The sequence below is a fragment of the Rhinatrema bivittatum genome, chromosome 17 (assembly GCF_901001135.1).
Source record: "Rhinatrema bivittatum chromosome 17, aRhiBiv1.1, whole genome shotgun sequence".
NCBI classification, from domain to species: Eukaryota; Metazoa; Chordata; class Amphibia; order Gymnophiona; family Rhinatrematidae; genus Rhinatrema; species Rhinatrema bivittatum.
In genome coordinates this window covers 25,550,914-25,576,177 of record NC_042631.1, presented here as the reverse complement: position 1 = coordinate 25,576,177, position 25,264 = coordinate 25,550,914, and the positions used below count along the sequence as shown (strand labels likewise).

The window sequence follows — 25,264 nt, the reverse complement described above, 5'->3', positions numbered from 1 at the left end:
TTTGATTTTAAAAAGTATTCACATAAATTAACCCGCTCTAGTTATACCCTGCAAAGAACAGGGCTAACTTTGTACGGGTCATATTGTGTGTTATTTCAGAAAAATTTCAAAGCAAACTTATGTGATAAATTCGCTGTAACGATATTAGCTACTATGTGGGCCTACCCCCTGCCAGCAAAGGTCCTCATTGGGTGATACGTAGACCCGCTCTAACCCTCTGCCTTGAAGACTGCATTATGTGGTAAGACCAGTCCTATAAAAACTTCCCTCACAGGTTACTCCTCACCTCAGCATGGAGTATTTTCTCTGCATGGAGTCTTGTATTCCTTGCCTAGTGTCCCTGTCCTGGGATTCCTGGTTCTTTGCTCTATTAAGGCCTCCCAGTGGCCTTTCTTGCCTGTATGTTCCTAGCTTTGCTCTTGTTTTGTGTCAAGCCTTCCACTGGCCCCTTGTCCTTGTGCTATGTGTTGTCCCATGCTTTGTTTAGTTCCTTGTTTGGTCTCTGACCTATTCTGCCTTGAGCTTATTTGTCAGTCCCTGTCTTGTTGATGCTCACCCCATTTTGTGTTCAGTGTGGCCAAGGCACCTTCCCCTTGTTTCTCACTGCCTGCCAATTCCAGTAGGTGCCCTGTCCCTAGCCCTGACCCTGTGCATTGCCCTCCAAAAGACCTGCCATCCATCGGCACCAGAGGACCCAACCCAATGGAAAGGAGGCTAGTCAGGCAGAAGACATACACCTGTCCAGCCTGCTCCTGACCCTGCAGATCCCCACCTAGGGGTATCTTCAAATCAACCAGTATGGTCATGACATTCACTTTGAAAATTGGCATAATTTATTTGTTTCTGAAATACATAGTTTACGCAAGATGTTATAAAATTGCCCTCTTAATGCCTGTGAATAAAAATATGAGGTCCATATTCAAAAGCCATTTAGATGGATAATGTAATAGTTATATGTCTAAATGGCTACCCTGCTATATTCAGCCTTTATCTGGCTAAATTCTAGCCTCCTAATAGGTTAAGAAACTAGAATTTAGCTGGATAAGTTAGGGGTAGTCCAGGGGCGTAACTGGGAGGAGTTGAGTTAGTTGACTAAGTTAACCAGCTAACTCCATTATTTAGAGTTATCTAGATGACTTAGCCGGCTAAGAGAGTCATTTTCTAAGCCTATCGCATGCGAAAAGGGACTTCGCACGCAAAAAGTCCCTTTTCGCGTGCGATAGCTTGCCGAGGGTGGAGTCGGGGCAGCGAGGGGAGGAGTCGGGGTGGCGAGGAGGCGGACGCGGCGTTATCTTTGCTGGCGGTGATAAGGTAAGGACCGTTATCGTCACCAGTAGCACACCCGATAGTGCCACCTTTCACTGTGGTGCTATTGGGTGCGAAAGCTGGCAGCGATAACACCGCCATGGTACGATCGCTGCCGGCTTTCACAGGCCCGCCCTTCGACCCCCGCCCCCTGTTACCGCTGGATTCACCATTCTCTGCGAGAATGGAAAATCCAGGCCTAAGTCTGGTCAAGTCAAAGAGCTTCCCTAAAGTTAGCCGGCTAACTAATTAAAATAGCTGACTATATTCAATAGTGTGGCTGCACCGTTGAATATGCCTTCAGAGTTAGCCAGATAACTTTATCTGGCTAACTTTGCTTTCTGGACTGTGTCTGAAAATAGTCTTTTGTATTTCTATGTATGTGATTGTGTCAGCAGTGGGCGGCCAGTCTCTTATCACAGTATCATGCCAGTACTGCTCCATACAGCAAGACACTTGTTCTTGTCATAAGAAAATTTAACAAGGGGCTCCCAAGAGCTGCTGGGAGCCCCTTCCACACGTCACTGTTGTGCATGAGGGAAAATGAAAGGGAAAACAGGCATAGTTAGGTTTTAATTCATCTTATCGGTGCTGGTATTTCTGGTGGAGTGGAGCAGAGAGCTTGGGGATCACTAGTGCCTCAGGAGGTGAGTTGTTGGTCAAAACAACCACAGGATGTGGAGTATTTTTGCCCCTTGGATGTGATTAATAAAATAGCATGAAGCGTTCCTCTCCACATCCTGTAGTGGTTTGTTTGTATATGATGTTTCACCTCTAAGTGCTGCACCTGTTTACTTCCCTCATATTCTGCTTGGTTATGATGACTTAGAAAGCAGTGTGTTCATGCTAAAATACATAGAGCATAATGAATGAAGTCTGTATTGTGCTACTATTGAGACTTGATATAAGGTGCCTTATTCAGCTTTTCTAGTACTTCTTGGGTGGATGAACATATCAAGATCTGTTATATCATGTTGCAATAATATATAAACATTTCGAAGCAAAACATTATTAGGAGTGTAAAACTGTTGAAGACATTGTACACACCTCAGATACATAAATCAAAAAGAAAAGGAAAGTTATCTGATACAGTTATATGTGTGTTTAGAATTTTGTGACATAAATTAAGACTGTGTGTGTGTGTGAGAGAGTGTGTGTGTGTGTGTGCGTGTGTGTGCGTGTGTGCATGCACATTAAGCTACTTAAAGCATTAGTATTTTCTTCTGGTCCTTGAAGGCCACAAACAGATCAGGTTTTCAAGTGCTTATTATACCTGAATTTTATTAATGCTGTAAGCCATCTTGAATAATAGGCATCATTTGAAAAGGCGGGCTAAAAATCAAAAAATTATTATAAATATGCATGAGAAAGGCATGCATACAAATTTATCTTATACATATTCATTAGTGATATCCTAAAAACCTGACCTGTGGAACCCTCAAAAACCATCAACGAATAGCATTGATGCAGGGCCTGATTCATTAAGGCTTTTCTCTCATTCACTTTCCAGGGAAAAGACCTTGATGGGTCGGGTCCTTAGAGGGCAAAATATTCTCACCTTAGAAAGCTTATAAACTGCTACATTCTTGCAAGATTGTAAAGAACAGCATAAAAAATATAGGGCACTTTGATTAACCAACAAGTTTCCATTTCCTTGTAATGATTGTGCTATTGGTTTTAACCCAACCAATATTGTTGTGTACATTTGGTAGAAGTAGAAATGAGTCTGGATAAAAAGCAATGAGCTCCATAACCTAAATGTTAGGACCAATGCCAAGACGCTTCATTTTGCATGGATGATGGCTGAAATTCTTGCAAGGGAACAACAGCGAGACATCTTTTTCATCAGATGACGATATCACTAGAAAGGACAAATTATAATGTTCCATTGGTAATTGATGGTTATTTGTTGATTCTTCTGTTATCGGGCCAAAGCCCATAAAAAATAATATATTCTTGTAATTGTTAAAATTAAATTCTTTGTTGTTTATTGCATAACAAGTACTTTAATACCCTCTATAACAACTTACAGCTTCTTAATTTTGTCTCACTCACTGAAAGATATAATTACTAAATAAATTGCCTTTTCCACTGAAATATTACCCAAAACATTTTCAAGCTGTGTTGTCTTTCTAGCAAAACTTGTTTAAATATGTTTCAATTAGAACCTACTTAATCTTTTGATGGTTGCAAGGTTTGTTTACATGCAAGACATGCCATGTTCACATCAGCAAAGTTAATGGAAATTGTAGTTTCAAATCTGTATTTCTTCCTAAGTTTACAAATTTTAAGGCTCTGTCCAGGATTCGTGGTTTTATCAAAGGAATAACATGGGGGGAGCACAGGATAAAATATAACCAGTAACAACTGAACATATTCTACAGTTTAAATGAAATAAATAGTACAGTACAAGTTATTACACTTAGGAGAAGACCAAATATTAATCCGTTTTTTTATTTTATGGAGCATAGAAAGGCAGGTGCTACATGTTAGCTGCTTTAAGTTTGTTTCAGCATTATGTATAATCAGTTTATAAAAAATATAATTTTTGATGGACATATATATTTATCTGAAAAAAATATACTTATAATTTTTTATATAGCAAGTTGTGGCATTATTTAATTATTTGTCATGCTTTAGTTTTATTACTGATTTATAATGATGGGTTGCTATAAAACTAAAAGATATTAGCTAGGAAGATTATGATGACAGACTTATCTGTCAGATCATCTGAGCCCAGATGAAATGATAACATCTTACTCATTGTAATAGTAAAATTAGTCATGTATGTTGTTTTCCTTGAAAAGCTCCTAAAATCATTCAGCATGTGTTTGAAAGTACATATAAATTGTTACCACATAACCAGCAACAAGGAACAATGCAAGAAGTATTTCTCAAATAACTTCATTGGAAAAAAGGTTATTCAGAATACACAACCTGGAGGAATTAGTGTGCTAAACCTTTCATGAAACAAGCTGCAACTGCCTTTACGATCATGCCAAAGACAGAATTCATTTCAATTGCTGGATAAAGTAGTGTAGTTGCTATGTTAGTCCAATGGAATGGCTCATTTTGTTTAGACCTATTGAAGGGAGTACAGCTCCCTATAGCTAGTATGTTACCCCCTCTCCCCCCCCCCAAAAAAAGCTATTACCCTATATTTTTTGTTACTGACTTTTATTTCCAAGTCACTCTTCATGGAAATCAACATAGTGTCAGAACTGTGACCTACCACATCATCTTATAGTGCAGGGGTCTAAAAAATTGGGATCTTCACATGCTGTGATATTAGATGAGCTTAAAGACCACATAAGTCCCTTCTTGAGCATACGTAGAAGTAAATTGGAAATTCTTATCGAGTTCATAATACAATTTACAGTGATGTATAGTAATTGATGGAAAGCCTATAATGGGAATAATGCTTCTGTAAAGTTAACCCAGTGTATTTCTCTTTCTGAACAGATCCCTCTTGTGTTGAAAAACTACTTTCTAAAGACTGGAAGGAAAAAATGGAGAGACTAAACACAGCAGAGCTTCTTGGAGAAATTAAAGGTATAGTACAAATGATATTTGAATGCGAGATAATTTGATTCCCAGAAATAGGTAATTTGAAGTAGGTCGAACTTGGTGGATTGATCTCAACTTTCACCTATTTTAACCTTCTATCTAAAGAAGTAACTGTGTATGTTGAATGCTTGTTTTTCTCGGTCTCCCACTGTCCTTCTGTCTACCCCACATAAATGGCTCCCTGAACATGACTGAGAGAGTATTCTGACATTATTCTTACTGTAGCATCATTATCTGTAAACATAGTCTAGTCCAAGCCTTCCCAAACCTGTCCTGGTAACTCCAGAGCCTTTCAGGAAATCCTCATTGAACCTGAATGAGATTAATTTGCATACATTTCAGATCTAATATGTATATATAAATTTGGCTCATGCATATTAATTGTTTGATATCTCGAAAACCCAGCTGGCTATGGGGTCACCAAGACAGATTTGGGAATCCCTGGCCTAGTTCTTTGATACCCATTGTGGCTGGGTTGAAACTATAGAGACCTAAGCAAGGGGTATTTTTTTTATTTATAGATATAAAAATATCCTGAAATGGGTACAGTTTTTATATCTAACTTCTAGGTGCAAAACCTGCAGAAAACAATCAAGCACACAGAGGTCCATATTCAGCCACTGTCTGGCTTCCTAAGTTAGCCGAATAAACTTATGTGGCTAACTTAGCTGAGATATTCATTAGTGAAGCTGCGCCACCGAATATACGCTGCTATCTTAGTTAGCCAAGTAAGTTTATCCAGCTAACTTTAAGATGGAATAGTAGTCCTAAACCTACCCTGCTAACTAAGCCAGATAAGGCTGAAAATCAGCACTTATTCAGCTGAGTCAGTTGGATAAGTAGCTGTGGCCCAGAATACCCAGTCCTGCCCCTCACTCACCCGACTGTTTATGTCACTTTGGATGAATATTCATACAGCGTCACTTAGCTGGCTAGGTCTTGCTGCATATCCACTCAAAAGAGTTCTGTGTTCAAAATGTTTTCTCTGTTTCTGGATCTGTGAAAAAAGTCTTTAAAAACTAAAGACCGTGGTTATTGTTGGGCAGATTATTTAGAAATTATTTCCATGCCTACTTTCGGGGAGACAACATTTTGTCATATGTCCCCAGATTCTAAATTTACTTTATATCATTCATTATAGTTACAGCATTGCTGCTCGGTTGAAATAAATTGGAATCTGACACCTTAAAAGGCAACTATATACTAGGTTGGAAAAGGGAACGTGTGCCAAAGGTCAAAAAACTTTTGCAACAGGTGGGCGTGACATCTGCAGTAGTCGCTTAAAAGCTTGTTTAGAGGATGGTTGAATCATCTTGCCGAAATACGTGTAGTCCCTTTCACACCAGCTACTCTGATGCAGGGGTTCATGTCAGAGTACTGGATCCAAATCGCCACCCATGCTTCCATGTTCTTTCCTGATAGGGGAGGAAGTCTTTCAGGACCCTTAGGCTATTTGGAGGTCTCTTGACAAAATCCCAGAAGAACTAATGCACTGCCACACTGTCCTTGTTGTTACAAAACTCTTCTTTATTGGTGTATTTGGTGCAAAACTATTATCTTGCAATGAATATCTTTAGATCTGAGGGCATCCACACAGAAAATAAAGTCCAGAAATAAAAAAAAAAAAAAAGACAAAGTAAGTGTATAATCTCCTCCTCTTATTCTAATGACTAGCTCTGAGGCACTGTTTGGAGATGGGATCCTACCTGGGCTGCCCCTTTTATGGTATCTGTTCTATTTAGCACGTATCTCTGCCATCTAGTAGCTGAACTAGAACATTCTCCTGAACCAGAGGAGCTCCCGCTGATTACTTCCAAGCAGCTCTTCTGAAAGTGGATCTCTCAGTCCGGCAGTCCTTACTCAGACTCGGCAAAACATTAAGGCTATGAAATACGATGAAGTCCATATTGAGCAGCACAGTGAGCAGGAAGTTCCCAGGGTAACTATAGCCAGGATATTCAGTAGGACTTACCCGGATAAGTTGGCCGCTGAATAAATCCACCTAAAGTTATCTGAATAACTTCAGGGTTGTGATTTATCCAACCAGACCTACACACCTAAATGTATCTGGATAGCACTGAACGTCAGCTCTACCTGGATAAATTTAGAACTTGCCCTCAGAACATTCTGCACCCCCCCCCCCCCCCACCCACCCTGTCTCTTTTTAGCTGACTACATTTCACTTTGGTAAAAAAAAAGCTACAATCGGCAGGATAGGGAAATTGAAATCTTAGGGTTTCACCAGGTAACTTAAAAGTTACCCGGGCAAACCTTTTTCAATATCGATCTCAACGATTATGGGACCAACTCCCCTTTCATTATTCTTCACTTCATTTCATTCTTTCAATCTTAGGATTCTCCTGGGACCCCAAGAAAATCTTCCTCTTCCTGGAAGGCCTGAAGACTCTGACCTTGAGCTTCAGACACCTTCCCAGGATGGAAGCCTAGACGAAAGAATAAAAAGCCAAAGTTGGCTCATGAGTTTGTAAAAAGCTCACGCCTTCTTGAATCTGTAAACCTATGTTGCCAAAATTGATTATTATTGGCCTGATTTTAAAAGGGCCACACGTGTAAGTAATGGGGGGGATACGCATGTGGCTGGGCCTTGAGCACGCCGCACGCATTTTCGGAAGGGCCCAGCCGCACGCGTAACCCCCGTTATGCACCGAATTGCCGGACCTCTCTAAAGGAGTGGGGGCAGACGTACCAAGGGCTCCAATGGTGTAGTGAAACCTGCCTCACTCTGCAGTAATAAAAAAAAAAAAAATAAAAAAATACTAAACTGCTACCAAGTTGAGGGTAGTCTTCAATACATCCTTACATGACGAAGGGTCATCTTTCAATGAATAACTTGTCTCCTACCTGGGTGAAATTTGATTCCAGATTTGTTCAGGATGTTGACCAAATTTCAGAAGTACCGGATAGCATTAATGGCAGGAAGGCTTTTCTAAAAATACACTTAACAGAGAAGGATCAAGATTCAGTGAGATTCTTGTGGGTGCATGGAGTTACGAGAGTGATTAGAGTTCTCTTTTGAACATCGCTTAGTTCATTTCTTTTAGCAGCAAGCATCATCTGAAGTCACATGCCCAGATCCTAAATTAATTTCTTTACATGGATGGATCTTGAGACAGGAGCCTACAGTGTCAAATTGGCTTACTGGTTACCCAGGGGAGCCAAAGAGATTTTGCTAATGGAAGGCATGGACCTATATAAGTGAACGATGAACTCTGATGAATTGTCCAGCACTGGCAAGAGAACAAGGCTTACTGATCTCAATGCTGGAAATTGTGGAGTATTACAGAAGGTTTTAGGCCTGGCTTAGAAAATCTGAATAGACAAATTTGTATTTGAGTTGAAAGCACTTTAAGAGTTCATGGAAGGCTGGAGGAATATTAAATGCTGTATACTACAGATTTCAGCCAGAATCTTCATAAGAACATAAGAAATTGCCATACTGGGTCAGACCAAGGGTCCATCAAGCCCAGCATCCTGTTTCGAACAGTGGCCAGTCCAAGTCACAAGTACCTGGCAAGTACCCAAACACTAAGAAGATCCCATGCTACTGATGCAATTAATAGCAGTGGCTATTCCCTAAGTAAACTTGATTAATAGCCGTTAATGGACTTCTCCTCCATAAGAACATCCAGTACTTCCACAAGCACAACATTTAAACCCACGACAGGCCAAGTGGTCCTTATTTTTTAACCATTTTGACTTCAAGCTTAATTAATCTTATGTATTTAATAAGTTTTATATACCGATTTTTCATGCGAGCATATCAAATCGGTCCAATAGAGTTCCTATCATCCTTCAATATGAGAGCAAAATATCTATTTCAAGATATCTGGCCATATGGCATCAAGTGGGATGATGAGCTGCCCTCAGGTGGAATCAAAGGTGCATGGAACTGCTAGATCTCCAGGGTTTTGCAATCCCGAGGAGCCATCTCAAAGTTATCCAGATAACTTTAGGACTGCTCCATTGTACAGCTTAGACTTACCTGAGTAACTTAGCTGCTAGCCCTGAATGTCCGCATTGTATGGATAAATTATCTAGCTAAGCCATCCTTGCCCTGGAGTGCCTCTGACTTATCCGCAATATACTTAACCAGATAACAACTTAGTTGGATAAATCAGAGCTGGTGAACATGGCAAGAAATTTAAAAAAACATGTTTGTCCAGCTAAGTCCTAAACTTAGCTGATTAAAAATCTGAATATGAACTTCTCAGGTTACGCTGCCACTCGCTGGAGTCCAGGCTCCATCTTGCTCACATTAAAAAAGTTAACTGCTCACAGATAGCTTAAAAGATCAGGATTGCAGAATTTTGTAAGAGCAATTTTGCAAGTACTAAGACTGTCACCAGAGTAAATTATGATTTTATATTTATATGTTGTATTTTATGTTAATAATGCTTTGTATATCATTTTGGATGATCTTTGTTGATCTGAAAGGTGATTCATAAATGGTGGGAAATAAATATTTGTATGAATCGTAATGTATGAGTTAATAGTATTGTCATAATCTGAGCTTCCATTAGTTTCTGTTTAGTAGCTGCTTTATTGTCACAAGGAAGTATAAAGGTTGGCTGTAAAAAGATTATAATATTTGAATATTTATAAAAGGAATGTTATTTGTGTGCACGGTTAGAATGAAGGTGTTAGTTAATAAAAACAACTTGGCAACACTGAAAATACAACACTAGTATTCTTGACATGTTGATACACCTAGAAAAGTCAAAAGTGTGATATGCAGTATGTTGGTTAGGCAGGAATTTCTATGACATGTAAATGGAAGGTGAACAAAGAAATATCCTCTCCTACTGTTTTGTTTTTTTTTTCTATTTCCAGAGTTATTGCAGCATTTATCTGGTAAAACTCAGCAAAAAGAATACCTTAGCATTGTATACATTTACTCCCTTCATTCCTGGTGTGTGTGTGCAGTTTCTGTTTGCTTGTCCCAGATGCTGCTGTGGGTGATTTAAAAATAAACTATGTTCTTTTTCCATCATGTCTCATCAGGGCAAAGTAGGTTTCCAATTATAGAAAATTTACTGTTGGTAATGATGCAGGAGAAAGAACACACCTTTGTTTACATCGTCTGGATTTGCTCTGCATTATTCAAGTCCAGAGAAAATGTACTTCAGCTTCAAGGATAGATGTTTAGTGGTTACAGCACACAACCATGAGTCCAAGCCCTACCACTTATACTCTCTAAGACAAATCACTTTTGCTTCAGTGCCCTAGTGCACCCGAACAGTAATAGGTAAATAATAGGGATGAGCATTTGTTTTAAAAGTATTCATCTTAAGCTCCCTGACAGTGTTATAGGTGCCCCAAACGTGCGAGAGGAAGTACACACACGTGCAAACCACACACAGAACCAAAAAAAAAAAAAGTTGTCTCAAGTTTTCTGATTCCCCTTAAAGGGGAACATTTTCAACCTGCCCATATCGCTACGGAGTCCATGGGTACTTTCCACCTGCGGTCTTTGCATCAATTTTCCATGAAAGTCCTTTTCACTTCCAAAAAATTGCTTCAGATGGGGGACACAAATTATCCACGGACATTTGCACCTGCTTTTTCTGCAGATATCTTGTGCATAGAGAATAATGCACTTAGATTGGAAATTGCAATTCACGTGCATTATTTGACTCTGTTGACCTAAATATGCCCCCAGGAATGTCTGCTCCTAATGCATCTAAACGTTGGTGTGTTGTGGACCCTCGTGCATACTTTGAGTCAGCTAAAAAGTGAGCTGTTTTCAGACAGCCCTTTTACCTAGAGAAATGGCTTTTGAAAATTGCCCTCCCCAATGTAGGAGAGAGTACATGGCTCGTATGGACTGAGTTTCCTCAGAAAACAGATCCCTATAGGGCAGGGCTTCCCAAACCTGTCCTGGGGACCCCACAACCTGTCAGGTTTTCAGCGTATCCACAATGAATATGCATAAGATAAATTTGCATACCATGGAGACTCAATATATGCAGATTTATCTCATGCACATTCATTGTGGATACCCTGAAAACCCGACTGGCTGTGGGGTCCTCAGGACAGGTTTGGAAAGCCCTGTTATATAGGGGATTGTTAATTAAACAGATTGCAATGAAAATGAGCACCTAACACATTTATACTACAGCAATGTTTTCTCCAAGTTTCTCTGCAGTCAGTTGCATGAAAGTAAAAAGCTTTGGGAATGCACTGTGTGTGTCATTGACTTTGACACATCTAACCATTTGACTAAATTTGAATTATTGTGCCATCACCCCGTGATGGGGTAGTGTTCTGCTCAGACCTTTTCTATTCATGACATCATCAAACAGCGACGAAATCCATTGCTTCATGGTACTGAGGGCATAGCCTAGCCTGAAAAATCCATTCTTGGTGGAAAAGTGATTTCAGTTAGGGAAGTCAGCAGGTATGACTTAATCTTGTAAATGTGTAACATGCATGAAACCCGTGTATCACATTTCTTCTCAGTGATTTTCAGCCACATAAGAATGCTTTAAGATATGTTGGTGCCTGATTTTTGAAATACCTTGAATGACTGATTTAGCTTAGAGGGCCTTGTTCAAAAAAGTTGTTTCCCTATTCTCTGTTTATGCTAAAAAAAAAACAAAACTTTTTTTGAATAAGGCCCACAGACTCTTGAGAACAAGTTTTGTGCTTGTGAGGAGTGATTTCCTGTACAGTGTAGGTCTGGGAGCTATGGGGTAGATTTTCAAAAACGGCGCGTTCGTGTACTTTTGTTGGCGCTCCAGGCGCAAACAAAAGTACGCAGGATTTTAGTAGATACGCGCGTAGCCGCTAAAATCCTGGATCGGCGCGCGCAAGGCTGCCTATTCCGTGTAGCCGGCGCGCGCCGAGCCGCGCAGCCTGCTGCCGTTCCCTCCAAGGCCGCTCCGAAATCAGAGCGGCCTCGGAGGGAATTCGCTATAGCCCTCCCCTCACCTTCCCCTCCCTTCCTCTACCTAACCCACCCCCCCGGCCCTGTCTAAACCCCCCCCCTACCTTTGTTGGGGGATTTACGCCTCCCGGAGGGAGAAGTAAATCCCCGCGTGCCAGCGGGCCGCTGGCGCGCCTAGACGCAACCTGGGGGCGGTTCCGGAGGGCGCGGCCACGCCCATGGACCGCCCCTGGCCGAAACCACGCCCCCGGGCCCGCCCCCAAAATGCCACGTCCTGCCCCGAAAACGCCCCCGACACGCCCCCAACACGCCCCTCTCGGAAAACCCCGGGACTTACGCGAGTCCCGGGGCTCTGCGCGTGCCGGTAGGCCTATGGAACATAGGCGCACCGGCGAGCAGGGCTCTTAAAATCCGCCCCTATATGTTTTGAAGGGGATAACCAAAGGTATCTCTCTGTCTCTGTCTCACCCCTCTGTCCAGTGTCCTGCTCCAAGGCTGTTATCCCACTTTACGGAAGGAGCTTCCCTTGGGCAGCGTGTGCCCAAAAACTAGTATTGTGATTTGTACCAAGAGCACAGTTTTTATTTATTTGTCTATAGCTCATGCCTTTTCATTCTTAGTTGAAGGCGAGTTATATTCAGGTACAGCAGGTATTTTCCCCATCCCCAAAGGGCTTAAAATCTAAGGGGATCGTTTACCAAACTGAGGCGTTTGCTGTGTAGTATTTTAAACAACATGCATTATGGCAATGAGCTGCTTTGCAATACTGGGCAATTTCATGTTAATAAAATAACGCGGCAAAAAAACAGCGAGCTGTGTTATTTTCATGAAAGTGAGTTTTACCTGCGTACGTGGCCTTTTACAAGTTTGCCCACCCGTATGCAGCTGAAAGGGCGTGCAAAGGGCTTTCATGCATGCACTTTTACTCGTAGCAAGCAGAGGCCTTCTCGGGTGGGGTCGGTGAGAGGTTTGCACATGAAAGAATACTTTTGGATTTTCAAAAGTATGCGCTTATTTTTTTTTTCTTAGGAATTCTATGCACACAGCGTAACAGGTGTAAAACAAGCTGGTGTGAAGCCTGTATGTAAATGACTGTCTATGCAGGCTGTTACAAACTGACTCCCAGGGATGGTAACTTTCGAACCGGCGTGCATATGTCGGCACGCGGCCATTTTATAATTTGCATGCACATATACATGCAAGTTCTAAAATAGCCTGGCCGTGTGCAGATGTGCGTGCAATTTTAAGTGTGTCTGTGCCTAGCCGCGTAAATTAGGTTTCTACCGTGTAAATCAGTTTCACCAGTTTGTCCACCAGTTCACCCAGCCGAGAGTTAGGTCCTCGAAACCCCCCCTGGTTTAATAGCCTACACTCCCCCCAGTTACTCCAGACCCTTTTAAACCCATCAGAAATACTTTTTTTTTTTTTTTTTAGTTACACCTCCTCCATAGCAGAAGTAAACATGCGATACTGGACCTTGGCACATGCCCGGGTGAGCAGGTACTTGTGTGCACATCTCTTGGCCCTGCCCTGGAATGCGCATGCCCATGCCCCACCCAAATCACACCCCTTTTTAAAATCCAGTAAGATACTGGTGCATCTGGGCAGCTTTTAAAATCCGCTAGGCGCGCATAGGCCTGACTTGTGTTCGCATCCTTCAATTGATGTGTACGCTGGGCTTACAGAATTGGCCTGAAAGCATACCTGACGGAGAAATGGTGCTAGATTTCCTCACTAGATTTTTACTGAGAAAGCAAACTTAGAATCCTGAGCCACAAAATAAGTGAGAATGAAAGCTGTAACCCATTTATATCATGCCTTCACTAAAAGTCAGGCACTCTGTTCCAAAGTGCATCTTGTATTTTTCCATTGTTTTTTATTCCTCTAAACAACAAAGATGCCACACCTTTCATTCATGACAATCCAGTGTAAATGAATACACAGGTCTCTGTGGTCAAAAGTGAGCAAAGCATGTGACACATTTGTCCATTTACACATTATTTATTTTTTTTTCCATCTTGTTTTTACCTGCACTTTTATAACTCCTTCACTTTATAGCCCACTGACCATAGCCAGAAACAGACTTCTGGGTCAGGGATTGCAGACCTCAGCTCCCTTCAGAACCTGGTATGCATAGATCCTGAGTCTGGCCAGTAGGTGTCGCTGTTGTGTGATGACTGAGACTCAAATCACTTCCAAGAGGCTGTGATTACCATCTTGGAAGCATGTGCACTCTTGTGCAATTTCCAAGTTCAGACTGGCTGATTTGCAAGCCCTGGTCTTCCATTACCCATCTGATTGCTGGGAGGGAGGGGAGGGGGAGTCACCAGGGGCTTCCTTATGCATGAACAGACAAGGTTCTGCCAGATGACTCTACTGGCCAGTGAATGTCATGCAGCAGAGATCAGCCCTCTGCTTCCTGCTTCCTGTGCTCCCCTCCCAGGTAATATGTAGGCAACAGGAGGGGAGAGGATTAAACAGTGGATGAAGGAGAAGAGCCACTCTACTCCCTAATCCAGCACCTCCCTTCCTGACGTGTGCTGGTACGTTTACCCACAGACTTACCAGTCTTTTCGAAAGCAGGTGTAACTTTCAAACATTAAAAGCATGTGCGTAAATCTGGATCCCACCCCAACTCCGTCGCCCAGCATGCCTATTTAGTATGCGTATGAAAGTATATGCCAAATCGTGTTCTGCGCATAGTTTTATGTGCATACTTTCCGGGGCTGATGTTAAAGAGCCACTTAGTGTGCATGAAAACTCAGTTTTGTGAGCGTGCCTTCGAGAATTACCCCCAAACAGGGTAATTTTCAAATAAGCTTGGATAGTGGTGAAGTCTCCATGCGCCTTGTGTAATTAATAGGGGTGATACTGAAACTGAGTCATCAGATTTTATAGCATTTTGATCAAAGCTACTGCAAGCCCCTAGTAGAACAAATCTGGAAAACATTAAAAATCACAGAAACATTTTCAGTGAGATCAGATATTGCTGCCCCATGAAAAAGGGCCCACACCATTCCTCGTTTGTTTTATATTGGGCTCAATAGCCGTCGCTACTCTATCTCATGTAATACTGAAAAATTTCCATTCTTATAGATACTGAGAATACACAGCAGCTTACTTTCTAAATATATGGGTTTTATACTGCAGAAGCTCTCACAGGTTTTTAATTATCATATCACTTTGTGCAGCTGTAGACATTTCAAAGCCCCCCTTTGTGCTCTCTGTTATAAACATCTCTTACTTCTTTTGAAGTCTGCTCCTTATACATACTGACAATTAAAAGGCAGCTCAGGGCTGGAGACATGAGATCTTCTTAATTAAAGCTCAAACAAAAGATACAGGCAAAAGGGGTAAAAAAAGAAAAAAATACAGAAAAAAAGCTTTTCCTATTTGATTAAGATCCAAAGTGTTATGATACATTGTTAAGCTGTTAGAACTGAAAGAAAATCAATACACAAGTTTTAAAAATATCAGTGGGTTTCCAACAAATGAGATCAATGCAGACAGCCCAACCTCCCTGAGTCTCATAGGCTGAAAGGTAAAACGGGCTGGTGTTGTATTTATCCCAGCGGCCCCTCATCAAATAATAGTAATTTTCAACCTTTGTGCGGCATAGACGTACACCTTTGCCAACGGAAAGCGTACATGTAAATGAATTGCTCGCCCCAGGAGCACCTCTTTCAAGTACACATAAAAGGTACATGCAAAATCACTTTTTCGTGAACTTTCACACGTACAACCTTCTGGGTAATTTTCAAAAAAGCCAATTTCCATAGGCAAAACTGCATTTTGTGTGTGTAAATGTTTCTGAAGGTTACTTCCACAAAAGTTTAAAAAAAAAAAAACCAAACCAAACAAACAAGAAAAAGAGAGGAGCAGAGCCTGAATCTGTTAAGAATATGTATCGGTTCTGTCAATGAGCTCATGTCTTACGCTGGGGAGGAGGGCGAATAGATGGTAGTTTATCTTTTGGTTATTTAGGACCTCATTTTCCACGCCGCTCGCACGCGATAAGGGACCTTTCGCACGCGATAAGTCCCTTATCGCGTGCGATACCAGGATGGGGGTGGAGTCGGGGCGGAGTCGGCCCCGGAAGAGGAGGAATCGGGGCGTCACCGGGGGCCGACTCTGCGCCGACGCCGCGGACAGCGACAATGGTAAGTGCCTTTTCGCAGCAGTTTTCGCTCCCAATAGCTACACCTCCTATGGTGGCACTATTGGGTGCGAAACCAGCAGCGATCGCAGGCCCTCCCCCCATTTCGTCCCCCCACCCCTCATCTTCTAAAGTATCGCAGGCCTGCGATACTTTAGAAGATGAGGCCCTTAGTGTATTACCTGTGAAATTGCAACAATGAATAATTCTTTGTAGGTGCTATGTCAAATGATTGTGTTCTACCTATGGCAGTTTGCGCTTTCATGTTGGGACTTTGGCCTATTTAACTTCATCATCATCATCCTCATTTATTTGAATCATGCTTTTCCAACAGGAGCGTTTGAAGCATGTTACAATAAGACAACCTCACAGTGTATACTTATAAGTTTACAATGTATACAATGTCATAATCATTGTTGGGTTACAGGTCTCTTAAAAAAAAATAAATTGTAAGAGCTGTCAAGTTATTCGGCTAAATAGTGATATTCAGCGTTAGGCGGGTAAGTTAGACCTGCTCAATAGCAGGTCTGAACAGCCAGATAAGACTTATCTCCCTAAATAGTGCTTGCCCCAGGGATATTTAGCAGTAAAGCCCTGCTAAGTTAGAAAAATGGATAGCATTTAAATATCTACCCCCTGGTGTCTAAAATCAATTTCATTTACTTCCCCCATGATCCAGTACCTGGTTTTTTTTTTTACTTAAGGCTGTGACTTAAGGTCTGGCTCAGTCCATTAGTTTGATTCTGAATGCTTCTCTGTCTGAAGGGGGTTCGTCTTCCATTTTCAAAGCAAGCACTGCTTTGACTGGTATTAAAGAAATCATGTTTGGATGTGTCCCATTCTGAGAATTTCCGGCCATTTCCAAATCTTTACTATTTAGGTAAAATAGTGGAATGTGCCGCTTTGGTTGAGCCTGAATCCTTTCTACAGGAAAATTGAGTTCTTCGATTCCTGTCATTCTGGATTCAGGGTGGGGCCCTGGCACTGAATCTCTGTTGACCAGATTAATGGCTGATCTGTTACATTTGCATGATGTTAAATCATCGTCCTGACTGATTTGCTGGAATATTCAACTGCATTCAATTTGGTGGATCATTCGTTATTGTTGCAATGATTGGCTGGGCTGGACATTTTGGGCCCGAGGCATAGGTGATTTGCCTCTCACTTGTCAGACTGCTCTGAGCAGGTAGCCTTAAGAAAATGCCGCTTGGCTAAATTTCCTTTGTCTTGCGGTGTCCCCCAAAGGCTCGCTCAATTTTTTTTGTGCCCCTTAACTGCAATTATTTGTCTGTTTCTTAGTTACGATGGCAATGTTCAGTTGCATACTGCTCTAGGATCTAATGTAGGAAGGTCCTACTGATAACGTTAACTGCTGTTTAAGTATGATCAGGGAATGGTCACTCATCCCAGAATGGGCTTTGACTTCACCCCCAAAAATCAGACATTAGGTTGATTGATCCTAGTAGTGCTCAGCTGAGTAGCTTTAGTTTAATCTTATCTTATTTATTATTTTTATATACCGACATTCGATCTCAATCAAGATATCACGTCGGTTTTACATAATCTGACTGATACATCTCTTTCATATAAACATCAAGTATGCAATTTGGGGATGCTTTTCAATAAAAATGTAGATCTCAAATTACAAATTGCTAAAGCCTCCTCTACAACATTTTTTCAACAGTGCAATATAAAAAAATTAAATCCTGTTTGATTCATCAGCCTTGAGATTGTCGATTCAAGCATTAATCTTTACACATGTTGACTATTGTAATACCCTCTATGCTGGATTTACCCCATAAGGTTATTACTCAACATTTACAACAGTTCATAATATAGTGACATGCCTTCGACTGGCAGTGGTTTGTGAGACTGTATCATACCAGTTTTGAAGGAGTTTCACTGGTTGCCAATCTGTTGGCATGCAAAGTTTAAGATACTTGATGTTTTGTGACTACACAGGATTGGTCTCCTTTATCTATAGAGCAAATTATCCTGGTATGTTCCTAGCTGATTGCTTTGTCTCAGGAGAGAGGCTTCCTTTGTAATTCTTAAACTGGCTACAGCTCACAACCTGTCCTTTTCCTGGATTGCTCCATTTTTTTTGGAACTAACCATCTGTAGAGATTCATTCTCTTCAGGATCTTATGACATTTTGAAACATGTGAAAAGGTGGTTTTTGTTTCAAGCTTTTCAATGGCTCCTGAGTTGCATTCACTCTAGCTACTGATGTACTGGGGTGGTATTGTAAGTTTATTAACAAATAGGTTGGCAATTCTGAAAATAGAGCATTTCTGCTCTTGCTTCTCTTTTGGGGTTGTCGAGAAGTATATGCTATTGAATTGTCCATAGATTTTACCCTTATTAAATCACTTAAATGTGGGTAAATGGGCTTTTGAAAACTGCTACAATAGTATTTTACATTTACACTTTCCTTTGAAAATTATCTCCATAGAGATTGATATTTAAAGGCATTTATCCAAATAACTTTTGATTTATCCAGATAAATGTCAGTGTTTGAATATCAGCCCCATTTCTCTGGAAGGGGGTGAACTAGCCCCAGGATACATGTCTGGCTAACTCTGATATTTGGATTTAGCTGAATAAGTTTTTTAGCTAACTGTAGATGTGGTCATAAGTCTGATGGGGTAATCCAGGAAACTATGGTCTGATGAGCCTGACATCAGTGCCAGACAAAATGTTAGAAGCCAATCTTAAAAAAACGAAGCCATTCTTAAAAAACAAAATCATTGACCAGATAGACATTGCTTAATGGAGAAAAGTCAACATCGTTTTAGCAAGAGGACATCTTGTCTTACCAAACTTTTAGAATTGTTTGAAGGTGTGAATAAACATGTTGATATAGTGTATTTGGATTTTCAGAAGGCACCTGACAAAGTGCTCAGGAAATGCAAAGTCATGGGATAGGAGGCAGTGTTCTGTTGTGGTAACTGGTTAAAAGGCCAAAAATGGTCAGTTTTCCAAATGGAGAAAGGTTATTAGTGGAGAACCACAGGGATCGGTAATGGGACCTATGGTGTTTAAGATATTCATAAATAATATGGAAAAGGAGACAATGAGTGAGGTGATCAAATCTGCAATTGACACAAAATTTTTCAAAGTTGTTAAAAAAAAAAAAAAAAGGATTGTGAGGAAATGCAGAAGAATCTTGTGAGATTGGGAGACTGGGCAACTGAATGGCAGGTGAAGTTTAATGTGGAAAAGTGCAAAGTTGATACACATATGGAAAAATAATCCTAGCTACATGTACATGATGTTGGGTTCTGTATTGGGAATCACCACCCAGGAAAAGGACCTTGTGGACGATAGATTGAAATCCTCTGCTCAGTGTGTGGCAGTAGTGGTCAAAAAAGCAAATAAAATGTTAGGAAAGATCCATAAAGGAATGGAGACTAAAACGTAAAATATCATAGTGCCTCTGTATCGAGCCATGGTGCGACCGCACCTTGAGTATCATGTGCATTTCTTGTTGCTTTAGCTCAAGAAAGACATAGAAGAACTGGAAAAGGTGCATAGGAGTGTGACAAAATGATAAAGGGGATGGAACATCTCTCCTATAATGAGAGGCTACCCAGCTTAGAAAAGCGATAGTTGAGAGGGGACATGATAGAAGTTTATAATATCATGAATGGGGTGAAGCAGGTAAAACAAAGAATAGTTATTTACCCTTTCAAGTAATACTAAAACAAGGTGACATACCTCCAAACTAACAACCAGAAGATTCAAAACAGATCGTAGAAAATACTTTTTTCATGCAGCGCATGTGGAATCTGTTGCCAGTAGATGTGATCAAGGCAAGATAGCATAGCGGGGTTTAAAAGAGGTTTGGCTGAGTTTCTGGAGGAAAAGTCCCTTATATATTATTCATACTTGCTTATACATTATTAGCCAGGTAGACTAAAGGAAGCTATTGCTATCCCTGAGAGTGAGTAACAGGAATTAGATCTACTTTATGGGATCTGCCAAGTACTTGTGACCAGGAATGGAGAAGAAAACTTAGAGCAAATTTTTTTGTTCGCTAAGCAAACTGATTTTGTTTTTTTGGTACCTTGAGAGACAAAGAGCAGGGCGTAGACCAGTGCAGTGTTTGGTAGATAAATATTTAAGTGTGCTTAAGCCCAGTTTTCTTCTTCCCCTAGATGCTGGATTTCCAGCAAGTACTTCATTAACAAGGGTCGGAAAAGACAGCTGTACTCATGTCAGCCCTGAACTGTGGCAAGGGTTGCATGATAGGGAATTAAAAATCAGAATGAGAACAGCAGCTAATCACATGCCTTGATTACTTTCCTCATGGCCATTCTTGTTTCAGAAAGATATGGTAATGACGTCATAATAGAATGTGGTGGGGGCAGAAAGGGCTGGGGCTTAGGAAACCAATTTAGAGTTTTAGTGCTCCGATGCCAGACATATATGAGCATATCAGAATATATATTTTAGCCTAGTTCCCTACAGGGAAACCGACCTTGTTAAATGTTTATTTCTATCTGTTCCCTTTCTGTCCCTCCCCATGTAAGTTTCTCCATGTAAGTTAATCCCTGTTTAACTGTTTATCCAATTTCATTTAACTTTCTGCCATAGATAGTACAGTACCCTCTGACGCCATAGCTCATGCTTTCATGCCCTTGATGTCCCCAGCACTTAGAATGCCCGTGTTTCTTTTTCTTTCCTATCGAGAAACAGACCAGTTCTTCTGCAGTCTCATAGAGGTCAAAGTACATCCCTGAGCATTTTGAAAAGATGCCCTGCCATTGGTCGGTGCCTGCAGTCAAACATGAACTGATCATACATCTTTGTTTTCATTTTAGTTATTTTGATAATTATATTGGTGCTATTATATCGTGTGCTATTCAGAAGCATCACTATTGTATCTGTAAGGGTGTAAGCACGGCACTGGATTTTTATGTTCTTTTAAAAGTTTATAATTTTATTCTGAGAAGCTTATACCATAAGCAGGCTGATCAGTGCATTGGTTTCTGTGGGCCGAATTTTCGTAGCCATTTGCATGCAGGAAACAGAATTTCATGCACGTAAATGGCTCGTTGGAAAATTGGCTGGTCTTTACGTGCTGAAAATAGACGTCTAACTTGTTTTCAGATGTTTTATGCATGTTAAAAAGGTCTTCTGGGAGATGGAGTCGGGGTAGAGTTCAGATTTGCATACACACTTTTGGTTTTAAGAAGTACGGGGTGAATTTTCAGACAGTTACTTGCATAATAATTAGCGTATACACATGCAAGTGTCCTGTACTTTCATAAATAGTATTGTATAAACATCAAAAGTCCTTGTGTATTATAGGTTTTGCACACACACATATACGTGCGAATGAAAGGAGCAGCTAGGGGCATTCTGGGGCAGGGACCACAGTTGAGTGTGTAAGTTGCTATTTTATGAGAGACTTACGCGCACACATTTGGCAACTTACTTGCATAATTTTACACCTGCTAATTATCTTGCGTAATTGATATCAGATTTGATTATTGTGTGCTATTAGTTGATTGGGAGGTCTGGATAAACTGGGGGGAGTTTAGGCTGAGAAGGATTTGCTGATCTGGAGAAGGACTGGGCAAATCGGTGGAAGAATTGGAAAACCAGTAATATCAATTGCGCGGGCATGTTTTAAAATATACCGACTTATGGACGTAAATTGGATTTTTTTGTGAGCGGGTCCTATTTTATTTTTTGCATGGAAAATGTACATGTATATTTTTTTAATTGGTAGGAAATTATGCATGTGTAATGCATTGAAATATTTTCAATACATTGCATCGAATGGCTTTTGAAAATTGCTACATTATATGCTATTGACTTGTCAATATGGTTTGCCCATGTTAAGTGCACTTAATGCGGGTAAATAGGCTTTTGAAAATTGCTACAATAGTATTTTACATTTTTCTTTGAAAATTACCCTGAATGCATGCAAATCTGACCGCACCACTTATGCCAGGAACAGGTGTGGGGAACTTTGTGTGTTTTCCAGGAATTTTCAAGGCAAAGGTGCGCGCGCACCTTTGCTATGAAAATTTGTGGAAAGTCTGTGGGTTAAAAAGTACCCCCAGATTTTCCTGTCTTTGAAAATTACTCTCTGTAAGATCAAAGCACTATTAGTCTTATTGTTCACTGCATGTCATCTGCCTATATATTTCAGTGATTATTATCAGCAATATGGTTTAGTGCTTACCATCTGTGCTTAAAAAAAAACGGGGTAAAAATAGAGCTACAGCACGAAGCGAATAAATAACGCGGCAGATGATTTTCAGCAAAAGCTGTGCACTAAGCAATGGGACCAGTGACCTGCACTTGAGCGGATCACCCAGCCACGAGATGAAACAATGGGCTTGCTTTTTAAAACAGAAGAGATTGGCCCTGTTGTTCACTTATCTCGGCCATTGGTGCACTTCTTTTTTTTTTTTTTTGTTTCTTTCTGTAAGTGCCCAGGTTTTAAATTCAGACAGCCATGTACACTTACAAAACTGAGCATTTAAAAAAAAAAAAAAAAAAAAAAAGTGCACCAATGGCCTGAACAATCGTTCAAGTGTGTATTTGATTCACTTTTTTGAAAACTGAGCTTGTTTTCTTTGGTTCTTATAATTTAGTGTATTGTTCGGTGCATCCCAGATGTCCATATCATTTGCCGACTGTTTAGTTAGCTCAGAGTTCTAGAAGCTGCACTGGCCTTGCAGAGCAGCAAGCTTGCTTGGAGACTGTATGGAAAGAAAAGGTTAAACCCCCCCCTCCCAAAAAAAAATTATACTTATGGGTAGAGGAATTTTATAGCAACCTGTGTAGGGCTAAACTCTGCGTGCGAGTCTGCTTTGAAAATCTACGGGCTGTGCCTGCACGCACTTGGACAGACACACAGAAAGGTAGGCTTGCTTCTGAGCAGGTGTAACTTTCCGCATGGAGATTTATGCGCATAGCTTGGAAAATGGAAAGCATGTGCAGGAATGCTGTCCCCACCCTGATTTTACCTGCCCGGGATGCCTCTTCCTAGTACGGGTAAAACTGTGTGTGCAATGGAGATTTGTGTACATTTTGCACGCACAACCCTCTAAGTGCTTTTCAAAGCTTCACACACACATAAAACAGGGTTCTATATGTGCAAGTTGCTGTGCAAGTCAAACCTTAATGCATTTCTTGGCTAGCTTTTGCATGCCCTTTAGTTTATAATGTTGTTTCTTGCCCCTGTTAATTTAGAAGTGACAGTGCCGTGGCTGGGGTACGGTGGTAACCCAGGAAGGGTGTCTTTGAGAGGAGAGGGGCTTAGGTTGAGCCTGTCGGAGGTTGTGTGTGCAGTGCCAGAACTGTCATTGCTGAAAGGGAGGGATGCCTACTTCTGTTCCTACCACAGGACGCTCGACACTCTACTGCGCTGAGGAGAAAAACCTAGTGCCATTTGCATCTTTTTGGTTGTCAGGTCACAACTGTGGAATTCTCTTCCAGTTGCATTGCAGAAAAAAAAATCTTACGTGAAGATGTTTAAGAAGAACTTCTAAACCTGGCTTTTTCGGCAAGCATTTGGTGCTGATGTGAAGTAAACAGCTAATGCTTTTTATATTTTTGATATCAGGCAGCTTGTATTGCACACGAATGGGTTTGTATTGCTTGCACTGTGATTATGTGTACATGTTGTACCCCATAGAGAACAATGGATCAAAGTGTTTTAAATAGATAAATGTTGGTGCAATGTAAGATTGCGCGGCCTGCAAAGAATCCTGTTGCTTGCTGCAGTTATTATCTGCTGTACAGCGGAGCACGCATGTGGCTTGCATTGTTTAACAAATATGCACTGTATTTACAGTTTCACTAAGATCTGCCTCCCCGGCATTTTAAAATGCATTGCCTCGCTGACAGGAGAAATCAGAAAGGAGGCTGTACACTCCTTCGCGGAATGAACCCTTATGCTTATTAACGTTTGTCGGAATAGGTTTCTGGCACAACAGGTGCACAATTATTTTATGAGCAAAATATTATCAGGCAGTGAAATTAACCTGGGCAAGATGGAAGTCATCTGATTAAATAATCAGCAGTGATACTTAAGTTGCTCTTGATTTCCTCTGGAATGCTAAGAGCTAAGCTCCCAGTCTATCAGACAGCTTTTCAGTGGAAAACTGTTGTCAGGGCGTTAGCAGCAGCTTCTACTGTAACTAGTTAGGGCTGTTTTACATAATTCATCATACATTCTACAAAAAGGGAAACGCTTAAAAAAATATATAGGTTAATAATGGGTTTTGCTTCTAGTCTTCTCATTTTAATCTGCCAATAAAGGTATTACATTGTATGGTAAATCACAGAAAAAGGACTTCTAGTGGAAAATGTTTCCAAATGGCTCTGCATTCAATTAGGAATCACATCAGTTTAGAAATATAAAACTCAGTGTCGCTATTTTTCTTTTCCCTAAATAATTTGGTTTAGAAAAGGGAAAGAAAAAAAAAAAATCCCCGTCTCTGAAATATGAAGTGCAGCTCAGAGTGTGGAGATCACATATGCCATCAGTTACCGAGGAGCTTAGCAAACAGCAACTCAGGAGACACAAGAAATGGATACGGCCTGAAACAGGAGCTAATGCCGAGAGTCGAGACTGCGCCGAGGCTTTGAGAAATGTAACGGTAGCACCCGCTGTCAGCCAGCAAATTACATGTAGGTAACTGTTTGTTTTCCTATCTGGATTTGTCAGTCGGGGGGGGGGGGGGAAAGCAGTGAATCAGGAGATGGGATCTCAAATACATAACCGCAAAGTGAGAGAGAGAGAGGGAGAGAGAGCGCGCAGCTGGAAGGGATCCAAGCCACAAAAATTAAGGAAGAACCAAAGGGGAACAAAGACGGCAAATGCTGACTGGGACTGCTGCCTGAACAGATAGCACAGATCATATAAATAACTCTGGGTGCATCAATGAAATCAGTGCTGAATAATGGAGTTTTAATTATCTTCTGCAGCAATATGTTTTAATTGGTGTTTTATAATTATATAGAATTCATTTATAATAATAGTAACTCATACACATCTGTTGGGTTGAGTTTAAAAAAAAAAAAAAAAAAACATTTCGAAAAGTACAGTTAGGAGGGAACTTTTGTTTAACTTGCATGTTACTGACTGCGAGAGCAAGGGAGCATTTGCATTTCTTGTAAGGGTGAGATGGCTTTATATTTGTGTGTGCACAGAGGGCATTTTTCAAAGGGATGTAGCCGACTAGATTCCCTGGGGTGAAAATTGCTCTGTGCCGAGTGCCTAACTCTAGCCACCTACTTTCACTAAAGTCACTGCATTAGGCTACAAGGACCTGATTTACTGAGACATTTTTTTGGTTTTA

The 25,264-nt window shown here is 40.8% G+C and overlaps 1 protein-coding gene across 5 annotated transcripts in view; it reads left to right on the top strand.

Annotated features, from left to right (window-relative positions):
* Positions 1-25,264, top strand: part of SOX6 (SRY-box transcription factor 6) — a 780,471-nt gene that overhangs the window by 414,909 nt on the left and 340,298 nt on the right. For all 5 annotated transcript variants that reach the window (XM_029582789.1, XM_029582791.1, XM_029582793.1 and 2 more), the window contains one exon: positions 4,768-4,857. In XM_029582789.1, coding sequence (XP_029438649.1) covers positions 4,768-4,857 — 90 coding nt within the window. The remainder of the gene's footprint in view (positions 1-4,767; positions 4,858-25,264) is intronic.